Genomic DNA, 12,980 nt, shown 5'->3' with positions numbered 1-12,980 from the left:
CAAGTAGAGGATCCCAGATACACAGGTAGGTCTGGAGCCCTAGGATCCACCAGCTCAGTACCAGACATTCCTTGCTGCAATTCTCCCCGTGCCCTCAGGGTGGCAGCAGCAGCCAGTTCTGGGTTTGGGTGAGGGACTGAGTACCCAGAGGTCACATAACTGCCTGCGGTTGCCCACTGCTTCCGTTCTGCACAGGTAGGGTCCTTGTGGCTAGTACTTGTACTAGGGCATGCAACCTGGGGACAAACAGATGCTTTCAGGTGTTCTGTGAGCTGGGGACAGCTGTGAAAGTTGCCTCCGACGTGGATCTCACCCTTGGGGAAGTTGTACACCCACCGTGTCCTGCTTCAGGTGGCATGGCTCGGGCTCCTTCTCCAGCAGGACTGGCAGGACCGGGCTCCTTGGTTGCTGGGAGTACCTCTTAGTGCTGACTTCCCCGAGCACACTGTGGAGCTCCCAGGCCGGAAGCCTATGACATCGCTCCTACCCCTTTTGCTTTTTCACTGGGAATGAGGTTTCCTACTTACTGTCCCTTTCAATACCACGACTTCTAAAACCGCACTTAGAGTCAGATCCTAATTCTACAGCTGTGCAGTGAGCAAGCGGCAACCTCACCGCCTTCAGTTTCTTCCTCTGTAAAATGAACAGAACATTAGACGGTGGTGCGGTGGTGCGTGCCTCCAACCCCAGCACACGGGAGGCACAGGCCCGTGGAGTTGAGGCCAGCCTTGGTCTACAGAATGAGTTTTAAGACAGCCAGGGCCACGCAGAGAAACCCTGTCTCCAAACACACAAACAAAAACAAAAATCAAAGAGTGTAGCTTAAGTGTTCACAAACGGGAGAACACTACCCCCATTCTACAGTGAGAAGATGAAGGTCTGGAGAGGGGAGATGGCGGAGGCAGCACGTGATTAGAACCTGGGATCAGCCACAGGAACGAAGAAGCATACAGTTCCACTTCCCAGCTGACCTGCTTCAGCATCCAAACACCCAGTCCCTGCAGCCTCAAGGCCAAGGCTGACCCTGCACAGGCGCCCCATGCTGAGTCTGTCTGTTATGCTCACAGCGTGAGCCAAATAAAGCACAGCCCCCGGGGTCAGCAAGACAAGATAGATAAGCAGGCCAGGGCGCTTGCTGCCGAGCCCGATGACCTGAATTTGATCAAATTCTAGAGAAATCAACTTCTAGATCAAATCTCTAGAACTTGAGGAAAAGGTAAGAGAACTGACTCCACAAAGCTGTCTTTATGTGTCCCACTCCCACATCGTACATATATGCAGACATACACATGTGCATGCATGAATAGTAATAAATAAAATGTTTTTTTTAAGAGCTCAGGTCAATATCCAGGGGCAGGCCTATGTCAAGCTGAATCCTGTCTCAGGAGAAGGATGACTGTATTATCTGCCTCTGACCTTTTCTTTGTTGGGGAGGGGGAACTTCAAGACAAAGGCCCAGGACAAATTCCGGTCTGGCCGGGGTCTTGCCATCCTCCTTGGCAAGGTCCTTCTAAAAGCCTGTTTCCTCCTCTGTAAAATGAGGATGGTGAGGACACCCCAGCCTCTGGATGGAATGTACCACTAGATCAGGTGTGCCTGCCTACCTCATTCCTGGAAGAATGAGGCCCTCACCGAGGCCCTAGGGCTGTCCAGCTGACCCCTGTCCTGGTAACCCTCTTGTCCTCTCATCCCTTAGCTTCCTCACATCCTAAGCCTACCCCATCCAGCCTAGATCTCCTGCAGGAATTCTAGACCTGCCAAGCCCCTGGAAGGCTGAGTCAAGTTAGGCTTTCTCCTTGAGCTTTCTCTGCTCCCTTGGGACTTCCTTTTTGCCCTGTTTTAGAATCACCCTCTCCTCTTCTTTTTGCAGGGATGTAGTCCAAAGTGGTCCCAGACCAAGTCACTTCTCTGTCCTTAGCTTCCATTTATTTTTGCTTTTTCTAAAGTAGAGTGGTCTTTGTACCTACAAGAACTAAAGATAAAGCCGGGCGCAGTGGCACCTGCCTGTAGTCCCAGCACTCTGGGAGGCAGGGGCAGGCGGATCAAGGCCAGCCTGGTCTATAGAAGGAGTCCAAGACAGTCAAGGCCACACAGAGAAACCTTTTCTCAAAAAAACCAACAAAACAAAACAAAAAAACAAACAAACCTAAAGATAACACATATGCCTTTCCTAAGGCACCCTTTCCTGAGGACTCAATTAAAATGTTCAAGCTTAGCTGAGGAACATTTCTACTGTGATAGTTTGAATACGTATGGCCCCTACAGACTTATGTGTTTGAATGCTTGACTCCTGGGGGGGTGACACTTTTTAGGAGGCGGGGCCCTGTTGGGAAAAGTTTGTCATTGTGAAAGCGGGGCTTTGACACTCCTATGCTCAATTTCTACCCAGCGTGGTACAGTCTCTTTCTGTTGTGTAGAACTCTCAGCTCTCTTCTCTTTTTTCTTTTCTTTTGTTTTTGAGACAGGTTTCTCTGCAACAGCCTTGGCTGTCCTGGACTCACTTTGTAGACCAGGCTGGTCTGGGGCATGTAGAATTCCACCTGCCTCTGCATCCTGAGACCATCAGGGCTAAAGGTGTTCCACTACATCCATCTTATTCTCTCTGTCTCTCTCTCTCTCTCTCTCTTCCTTTCAGGTACATTTTGCTATGTCCTTCAGGTTAACCTCAAACTCCTAGATTCAAGAGATCCTTTCCACTTCCTACATAGATAAGATCAGATGGCACACACATTTTTTTTTTTTTACCTTTTCACAGAAATTCGTGCAATTTAAAGAGTTTATTGTAGCTTATAATTCAAGGCACAGTACATCCTATCAGGGAAGACAAAGGAAGCAGGGGCGTGTGCAGCTGGTTGGGTTTGCATTCAGAACAAGAAAGCATCGAATTTATGCTTCTCAGATGTTAAAAAAAAAAAAAATCTACTCAAGAGCTGAAGAGACGGGTGAGAGCACAAACTGTGCTCGCCCAGGACCTGAGTTCACCTCCCAGCGCCCATACTGGGACTCCAGCATCTGCAGCCCCAGCTCCGAGAGAGCTGAAGTTTGCCACCTCTGCCAATGCCTGCAGTCATGCGCACTGCCCCACACCCACAATTTTAAAAATAAAGTAGGCTGGGCGATTTGGGCACACACCTTTAATCCCAGCACTCAGGAGGCAGAGGCCAGCCTGGTCTACAGAGTGATTCCAGGACAGGCAATGCTACACAGAGAAAACCTGTCCAAAAAAAAAAAAAAAAATCCAGCTGTGGGGGATTTTCTTATTAGTGATTGGTGGAGGAGGGCTCAGGCCACCGTGGGTGGTGCTATCCCTGAGCTATCCCTGGCTGTCCCTGGGCAGGTGGTTCTGTGTTCTATTAAGAAAATGGGCTGAGGAAACCATGAGGAGCAAGCCAGTAAGCTTTGACCTCTGCATCAGCTCCTGCCCCTGGGTTCCTGCCCTCTGAGTTCCTGGCCCGACTCCCTTTGTGAGGAACTGTTACACAGAACATTGTTTTTGGTCGTGGTGTTCCATCACAGCAGTAGTGACCCTAAGACAGAGGGACATAGCTCAGTTGGTAGACTGCTCATCCAGCAGGCCCTGAGTTCTGGTCTGAAAGCACCCTCACTGCACACACAGTCTGCAGCAGGGAGGTGGGAGAAGGCAGGTCAGCGGGGACTGTCAGGCAGGCTACATGGAGAAGCCTGAGTTAAAAGTCTGTTCTGGCTTGCACCTAGAAACACATGAACGAGGCAGCTGGGAAGGCAAGTTTTCTGTAAAATGTGTGCACTGTGTATCCCCTGGCTTTTATCCTTACAGCAAGGTGTGTGTGTGTGTGTGTGTCATTTCCTACCAGTCTATTCCTGACTGACTAATCTGAAAAGCTGTGTGAAGCAAATGAGGGACGTTGGCAAGGGGGTGGACCTCTCAGAGCTACCTGGCAGCAGGATCATAGCGCACCCTTTGTGTAAGCAGGAGTTTCTGTGTTCTCACTTGATTGGTTTTTTCCTAATTTCCATGTGTAAAGGTACTTCGTCTGCATGTTTGTCTATGGACTACATTGCTCCCCCCCAATGGCGGGAGTCAGATTCCCTGGAACGGAGCTACAGATGTTTGTGAACCACCTTGTGGGCGCAGGGAATCCAGTCCCATCTCTCCAGCCTCGGGAATTAAAATCTTTTCATCTCCTCAAACCTGGTAAAGTTTTTGTTTACATATGGGCTGGAGAGATCATGCAGTGGTTAAGAGCACTGACTGCTCTTCTGGAGGACTCGAGTTCATTTCCCGGCATCCAGTTCAGGTGGTAGAGGACCACCTGTAGCTCTAGTTCCAAAGGATCCCACACTGTTTTCCTGGCTTCAGTGAGCACCCACATATATAAGGCAGGCACACACACACAATAAAAAGAAATCTTAAAAATATTGAATTTTAGCTGGGCACAGTGGTGTCCACCTGTAATCCCAGGACTCAGGGAGGCAGAGGTAGGCAGATCTCTGTAAGTTTGAGGCCAGCCTGCCAGCCTGGTCTATAGAGTGAGCTCTGGGAAAGCCAAGGCTATGCAGAAAAACCTTGTCTCAGAAAAAAAAAAAAAAAATTGACATTTTTAGCTGGGTAGTAATGGCAAATGCCTTTAATCCCAGTCACTTGGGAGGCAGAGGCAGGAGGACCTCTATGAGTTTGAGGCCAGCCTGGTCTACAGAGCTAGTTCCAGGCCAGCCAGGGCCACACAAAGAAACCCTGTCTCAAAAAACTGAAACTATAAGTTGGGTGAGGTGGTGCATACCTGTAATCCCAGCACTCAGGTAGGCAGAGGCAAGTGAATCTCTGTGAGTTTGAGGCCAGCCTGGTCTACAAAGTGAGTCTAGGACAGCCAAGGCTACACAAAGAAACCCTGTCTCAGGAAAAAAAAAAAAAAGTTTCAGCTTGGCCTGGTAGTAAATGTTAGATTTCAGACCCAGGACAAAAGGCTGAGGTGTTTGTTAAACATATCAAAGCAGACCTGGCCGCCAAGTTCTCCCAGCATCTCTGAGTCCCTACCTGTTACAGGCCCCTCCTGCTGGCATACTCACCCACCCACCCTCCACTTCTCCAGTCCAGGGGGTTGCGCTGCTCTTTTCTATATAGTCCAGACACTACTTACCCTCTTTCTTTGTACCCTTGGGCCTACTGGCTGCTGCAACTGATTTTCCTGTTCTCCCTTACTCCCCACCCCCACATGGCACAGCTCAGGCTGCCCATGTCCACTCTGGACTCCCCCAGATGTCCCTGTGCCTGCTATGCTCTCCCACATTATCTATAAGAAACCTTCTCCTCCATCACACGTAGGAACAGTCAGGCTCCTTTCCTTTTTATTTTTTTCATTCACCTGGTGCTTAAAGCTGGGACCAATCATGTTTCCTTTCCTTTATTTCTTTTCTTTTCTTTCTGTCTTTATTTTATTTATTTATTTATTTATTTTTCATTTTTCGATCAGAAAACATGTAACATCAGCATGTAAGGAGCCTGAGGAAGAAAATGTTAAAGTAACTTTTATTCGCCTAATTGTCATCCTGGAAGCTTCTAACCTCCATATAGGCCTAGAACGTTTTCAGCCTCTGAGACTTACTGCTGAATAAGCTCACCCTTTCTAGTTGTTTCTGAACTCCGGCTGGCTGGTTCAACTCAGCTGTTCTGGGTCAAACTTCTCTCCTCGCTGACTGATTCAAATTGGCTTTTCTGTCAGCCTTTGAATTGCTCTGCTTGTCCTTGTGCTAACTGTGGCAATATGTTCTAATCTGGCTCCTTTTCATTCTTTGGCTCCTTCTGTCTTCACCTTCATGCCACAGTCACAAACAAACAAACAAAAAACACAAGACAACAGCAAATAACTTTTGCTGATTGATTACTTTTATCAGGGCTGGAGAGAAGGCTCAGTGGTTAAGAGCACTGGCTCCTCTTCCAAAGGACCCAGATTCAAACCCCAGGCACCCATATGGCAGTTCACAACTCCTTGTAATTCCAGTTCTAGGAGATCTGATACTCACACAGACATACACCAAGGCAGAATACCAATGTAAATAAAACTTAAAAAAAATGACTTTTATTTTATTTTTTATATTCTATTCATTTTATTTTTATTTATCCATCATTTATTTATTTATGATAGGCTTTCATTGGGTAACTCTGTGTCTAGCTTGTTCTCTCGTCAACCTGTCTCTGTAAAACTCTTCCCCTAGAACTGCCTCTGAATCGTATGAACTGAACTGCCATGAACTCTGCACTGCCTCTCCACTCACTGACTCAACTAAACTGACTGAACAGCACTGACTAGAACTCAGAGATCTGCATGCCTCTCTCTGCTGAGTACTGGGATTAAAGTACCATGCCTGAACCTAAGCTTTTCTTTATCTGAAACTTGCTCTATACCAGGCTGGCTTTGAAGTCGGAGATCTGCTTGCCTCTGTCTCCTGGGATTAAAGGCCTGTCTGTATTCCAGCCAGAGTAGCCATGTGACTCAATTAAAATCCCTCTACGAGAAAGACCAAAATTCAAGGGCAGTGTGGGTTATTTGATAGGATTGGTCTCAAAAAACAAGGCCGTAAGTAGGGCAGGGTATGCTGCCAGGTGTGATAACACACATTATTTTTTAAAGATTTATTTATTTATTATGTATACAGTGTTCTGCCTGCCTGCATGTGTGTTTGCATATCAGAAGAGGCCACCAGATCTCATTGTAGATGGTTGTGAGCCACCATGTGGTTGCTGGGAATTGAACTCAGGACCCGTGGAAGAGCAGCCAGTGCTCTTAACCTCTGAGCTATCTCTCCAGCCCTTTTTGTCCTGGACCCTCTTCGTAGACCAGGCTGGCTTTGAACTCACAGCAACCCACCTGCCTCTGCCTCTCTGAGTGCTGGGATCGAAGATGTGCACCACCATGCCAGGCTGGTGGCATACATCTTTAATCCCAGCACTCCAGAGGCCAGTCTGTAAGTTTGAGGCCAGGCTGATCTCTGTAGTAAATTCCAGGCCATCAGGGCTATCCAGTGTGGCCCTATCATAAATAAATAAACAATGGATAGATAAAGGGAATATAAAAAATAAAATAAAAGTCATTTTTTTTTTTTGTTTGTTTGTTTTTTGAGACAGGGTTTTTCTGTACAGTTTTGGCTGTCCTGGAACCACTCTGTAGACCAGGTTGGCCTCAAACTCACAGATACACGCCTGCTTCTGTCTCTCTCTCTTTTTTTAAATTTTATGTTCATTGGTGTTTTGCTTGCATGTATGTCTGTGTGAGGATGTCAGATCTCCCAGAGCTAGAGTTACAGACAGTTGTGAGCTGTCTTGTGGTTGCTGGGAATTGAACTTGGGTCCTATAGAAGAGCAGCCAGTGCTCTTAACCACTGAGCCATCTCTCCAGCCCCGCCTCTGCATCTCTTGATCTGTGCTGGGATCAAAGAACTGTGCCAGTGCTGCCAGGTTTAAAAGTTATTCTTATTGGCCATCAAACAATAGTAGTTATTTGTTGTTATTTTGCTGTTCTCTTGTGTGTTGTGTGTGTTTTGTTTTGTTTTTGGTTACCAGGGGATCCTGCTAAACTTTTACTGCAGCTGTGAGGGTGGAGTACAGCCTGAGCAGGCATAAGATGGAAACATAATATGGGGTAGGACAAGGACTGCAGCCCTAGGCCTCAGAATTGAGTCTGATGATGGCGGTTGAGCAGTGGGGTCTGATCTTGGTCTGCGTTGGCTGCTCCACTTTCCGCCTCTGTGAATCTGAGGTGACATCGCTGTAAACCTGCCTCTCTCAGGGAGCTCTAAAAACCGTTAAGCACATTGAGAGCAGGAGGGACCTTTGCTCTCAGGCCAGCCACTTTGGCAACAACACGAGAAATAGCTGTGAGTAGTGAGCCCTAGCTCAGAGGGCGGGCAGAGCAAAGCTGGGCAGTTTGGGGGTAGCCAGGTGCCTGTTGCTGCTGAGCAGCTGCCTCAGGGTTAGAGGTCAACTCCTCTCTTGACACAGCTGGTAGGATTCGGGCTTGGCTCGCCTAAGCTCCTGGGATCTCTTCCCACACTGAGCCCCTCAGCTTTCAGGAAAAGTTTCAGCATAGAGGCCATTGTCCAGATGAGACAAGTCTCGAGAGGTGGGTGGGACAGGAAGAAAGTGGGGGTGGGGCGCAGCTTTGTTCTCGGAGTTCCCTGTCGGGATGGGGAGGCAAGGGAAGAAGCCTGTTTCCAGCTCTTGTTCCGCTCCATATGCCATCTCCCGCAGCCTTCTGTCCCTTTTCTGTGCCTCACGACTCTCTCAAGGATCTTTTGAGCCCGTGCAAACCGAACTGTTTGCGTTGGGTCATGAAGAATGTATATAAGTTTCCCAAATGATTGATTTTTTTTTTTTTTTTTTGAGACACAGTTTTACTATGTAGCTTTTGGCTGGCCTGGAATTCAGAGAGATCTGCCTGCCTCTGCTTGCCTCCTGCTTGCTGGAATTAAAGGTGTGCACCACCTCGAGTCCTAGAGAGGAGTGTTTTACTAATCCATAGTTGAGACAAAAAGCATGGCGTGGGAGACTCACTGGGGGAATAGACAAAGTAGTGACCCTTGAAAACTGGCCACACAAACTTGGTAATCTCTGGAGAACGGCAAAGATGGGGAAAGTGGGGCCTGGAGGGGCTAGGGAATTGTCCCTGACATTATGAACACGTTCATGTAACTCAGTCGTGAGTGGAAAACAGCCTTCCCGAAACTACAGCCCAGCTTCCCACAGAGAAGACCCACCTTTGGACTACAAGTCCCAGCAGGCCTCGCACCAGTGCGCATGCGTGGCCGGGGCCCCCTGGCGAGCCCGGCGAGCCCGGGGGCCCGGTCCTCGCCCATTGTCTGGCGAGCAAGGGGCGGCACGGCACGGCGGGCACGCTCACGTCGTGGGTCGGGCGGGCGTCCGTGGCGTCCCGCGCCTCCGTGAAGGCCCCGCCCCGCGCCTCAGGACCGGCGGGGCCGGGCGCATCCCGCGGCGGTGGCGGCGGCGGGCACAAGATGATGAAGTTTCGGTTCCGGCGGCAGGGTGCCGACCCGCAGCGCGAGAAGCTCAAGCAGGAGCTCTTCGCCTTCCACAAGGTGCGGCGGCGGGGGCGGCATTGGCCCGGGCGAGCCACGTCCGTCGGGCCGCCCCTGCCCTGCAAGCGTCGAGCTGTTCGGGTGTGCCTGATCAGGGGCTCAGGCTGTGCCCCGCGCCGCGCCGTTTGCATTTTGGCTCCTCCTGTTTCTCTGCTCCTGGTCTCTGAACCCCTGATGTCTCTCCTGGGTGTCCCTTGGGCTCCCTTGGGGTCCCCCGACCTATCTGCCTTTCACTCTTGGCCTCTCTTCTTTCATTGTTTTGGTGTGTGTCTCGGCCCGGGCGAGGGGCACCCAAGGCCAGGTTTTGTTTTTTCTGTAACTCCTAGGCGGGCGAGAGAGGGAGAAGTGGGGGGGTGGGGCTGGGAAATCCCGGAGCCCAGCTTCCACTCTTCTCCCCAGGCTCTGCCCTGCCTTGGGGGAGAAGAGTCTAGGGGATGTGGCGGTCTGTGTGCACAAATGCATTTCAAACCTTAGTGCCTCAGTTTCCCATGCCATGAAATGAGGCCAGTTTCCCTCTTGTGGGTTCTGGATCTCCCTGCAACCGAGCCAGCCCGCCTGAGCTTACTAAAGTTGGAGAGGCTGTAGGAGAAGAGGACCCGGGAAAAGGCCTCAGCCCTTACCTCCCCGGCAATGTAGAGCCGTGCAAGGCTAACTCTGGCGCGTAGTGGTGGGGTCCCGGGGGCGGGGGGGGTGTTACTTTTACCTCGTAGCCCGTGAGCACTCTGCCATTCAGGATTTTTTTTTTTTTTTCTCATTTCCATTATACACATAAAAAAAACCCTGAGGTTCAGTACGGAGCGGGCGCTTATCTTTCTTGCTCTGCTGTGTGATCACAGTGGAGTAGGGCTCGGAGTTTTCAAGCGGCTGCTACTGTCCTGAACAGAACTTAGGGACCCTGAACTTGTCCTGGGAGACAGGTTTCAGGAGAGGTCCTGCCATGGCCTCTCCGTTTTTCCTGTTGAGGTCCCAGGCAGCAATGATAAGGCTGTTAGGATTCACAGACGCTGTGGCTAAGAACCTGCTAAAGACCCGTGAGGAGAGGCTCCTCAGATGTGAGCCTCTGATTTTGTTGGTGTGGAGCAAGCAGAGAGCCAGTTTTAGCCAGTGAATGGAGGCATGTAGTGGGGCCCTGCACAGATGTGATGGATGAGGCTCTGCCGCTTGGCTCTTCCTCTCTGGTGCTATAGCAACAGGAGTTGAGGGTGAGGCCCGATTTGAGTGGGCAGCAGTGATAGGAGATAGGTCATTTTTGGGAAGAGCTTTGGTCGCCAAAGGAAGTGTTGGGAGAGCTCTAGGGAATAGGCCCCAGATTCCTGGGTTTGGGTTTGTGGTCCAGGGTGAACATGGATTTTCACGCTGGGTATTGGGTTCAAATCCAGCTCAGACCACAAGTTGCCTGTAGCATGTGCGTCTGAGGCTAGTTTAATTTGAATCCTTGCGTCTTCACTGCTAGGGACATAGTGTAACACAGAAGAGATGACTCTTCATTGAAAGGGCAGTTTATTTGTTGGGCAAAGGACCAGGATGAAAAGCCAAAACAGAAAAGTGAAATAGATCGTAGTTCACAGGGTTGGCTAGTGTCGTGGCTAAAACATGGTGTGCAGAGGGCGTGGGAAGGTGGCCTGGGGTGATGATGTAAGCAGGACCAGTTAGGGAGGCCTTTTAAGAGTTGGTCATTTGGGAGTGCCAGGTGAAGCACAGTATGGTGGGGGAGGGGCAGGAGGCATACAGGAGACACCTGCGTGGGGGGGGGAGAGCAAAGGGCTTTGGGGTGGGAGTCAGGTGAGCCGAGATGCCCAGAGGAGCAGTGCATGGTGAGGGCTTGGCTTCAGCTGTGGGTCAGCGGAGTCTCCTGGAGGAGGTCAGGCTGGCTGGCTGGCTGGATTCCATAGGGGAGCACTGGTCCAGAGCACTGGTCCAGCCAGGCCTTGGGTGGGCCTGGAGCAGGGGTTGGGAGGGGGACTTCTGCGTGTCTTACAGCGAAGGCAGTAAAGCTCAGGGATGGATTGGATTTGAGGTGCAAAGGACAGACACTAGGGATGTAGCCTCTCTTCCATAAAACGAGCCTGATGGTGCCCACACGGGACTGTGGGGACTTGGCATGCTGTCATGTTCCAGTGACTCCTGGACGCTGGGCTGTGAGCCTGGGGCTAACCAGGGCAGGGCAGGTCCAGACAGGGTATGGCAGTGATGGAGGAAGGGGAATCCCCCACCAGCTGGGATGCTTGGTGGCCCTGCTCCTGAGTAATCTCACTGTCACTGCAGGGTGTAAGGCCGCTGGATGGAGTGCCAGGATCGGCCCACGGCTGCACAGTTAGGCCCGGGGCACCTTTGCAGATGGCTGTCTCCGCATGCACAGCCTCTTCCATGCATTGCACCCGGTGGCCCGCGCTGCTCCCTAGCTCAGCGTCCTCCTGCCTCAGCCTTGCAAAGGCTGAGCTTATCACCTCGTGCTGCCATCAGTCCATTTTTGATGTCTCCCGAGGGTACTCCTGTCCCTGCCCCGCTTGGGCATGGTGGGAGCTGCTTGATGGTGGGCCAGTGGGAGGAAGAACAGCCGCAGCGAAGGAGGGAGTAGGTGTTGGAGCTTAGTGTGTGGGAACATTGGCATCAACACTGAGAGGGCCCAGGGCCCGGATGCTATCCCCACTTGTGATGGCGCTGGGATGCTTGTTCTCCAGCTCCCTCCGAGAGGGGAGGTGGGCAGCACCCCCTGGGCCGAGCGGAAACAGCAATGCCAGGGTGTGTTGCCCACGCAGCCCTCTCCTCCCTCAGACTGTGGAGCATGGCTTCCCCAACCAGCCCAGCGCCTTGGCCTTTGACCCTGAGCTTCGCATCATGGCCATCGGCACCAGGTCTGGAGCTGTCAAGATGTATCCTTTGCTGCCGTGGTGCTCAGGGTTTGTGAAGACCTCTCATGTGCCGCGAACTTCACACTGGGATCCTGGCATGGCAGGTGCTTCGTAGAGACAGCAGGGCATGCTGGAGCCTCTGGAGATGGCCGTGCCTGTGTGCCTGTGACTCCTTTCGGAAGCGATACGGTCGTTTTGTTGGGAGATGGGTGGTTGAAGGGAGGTCAGTTTTCAGTGACCACAGCTATCCCTGTCTGCTTTCAGCCTGCCAGTTCTTAGGTGAGCCTGCCATTATCTTGGCAAACTGCGACTGGGGCAGTTAGAGGTGGCCTATGGGCCTTGGTGAGAGGGTGTGTGTGTGTGTCTGTGTGTCTCTGTGTGTGTACATACACACAGACACACAAATATGAAGATCCATGTGTTCAACCCAGGGGGCGAGGGCAGTGCCAGGCTCAGCATGGTGAGTGCAACACTGTCCCGATTTGGACCCTGATGCCATACAATGGACCGAATGAACTGTACAAAGCGGGCATTTTCCTGCAGTCCAGGGTGGGGGTGGGGCAGCAGGCTGCTGAGTGCCTCCTTACCCACCCTGGAAACACCACCCTAACCTGCCTTCAAGAGAACCGAGATGCGAGGTGCAGAGCCTGGCTGGGAGCAGCTCGGTAAAGGTGTCTCTCCCTCTCCTCACCCGGAGCTGCCAGGTGGGAATGTGGCCCATTGTTGGTGAGCTGGTGGCCTATGTTAGGGGCTGTGCCGGCCGGGAATGTCCTTCTCTCTGTTAGGTGACCATGCCTCCACCCCGCTTTCCACTCCAAGCCCTTGTGGGGGCTGTGCTTCCTCTCCACTTCTCTGGCCTTAAGCTTCATTAGCAACGTCCACATCAGTCACTCACAGTCTTCACGGCCAGGTACTTGGAGCTGTCCTTGTGGAAACTGGCTCCTCATACTTAGGACAGATGAAGAGGCCAAAGCCTAGGTCCTCCTTCTCCTCCCTCTTCCCTTTAAATTCCCACAGCCTTGAATCCCTGAGGTTGGGAAACTGAGGCCGGGAAGTGCC

General features: G+C 51.4%; 1 protein-coding gene across 2 annotated transcripts in view; it reads left to right on the top strand.

Moving 5' to 3' along the window:
- Positions 1-8,818: 8,818 nt before the first annotated feature.
- Positions 8,819-12,980, top strand: part of Llgl1 (LLGL scribble cell polarity complex component 1) — a 14,623-nt gene continuing 10,461 nt past the window's right edge. Inside the window, exons 1-2 of one of the 2 annotated variants that reach the window (XM_060363593.1) lie at positions 8,819-9,069; positions 11,845-11,942. In XM_060363593.1, the coding sequence (XP_060219576.1) occupies positions 8,989-9,069; positions 11,845-11,942 (179 nt within the window). In that variant the 5' untranslated portion in view covers positions 8,819-8,988. The remainder of the gene's footprint in view (positions 9,070-11,844; positions 11,943-12,980) is intronic. The other variant, XM_021639523.2, reaches the window with a different exon arrangement.

The sequence above is a fragment of the Meriones unguiculatus genome, chromosome 11 (genome assembly GCF_030254825.1).
Source record: "Meriones unguiculatus strain TT.TT164.6M chromosome 11, Bangor_MerUng_6.1, whole genome shotgun sequence".
Classification (NCBI taxonomy): Eukaryota; Metazoa; Chordata; class Mammalia; order Rodentia; family Muridae; genus Meriones; species Meriones unguiculatus.
Note: the sequence above shows the minus strand (reverse complement) of the source record. Positions and strands in the feature narration are given on the sequence as shown.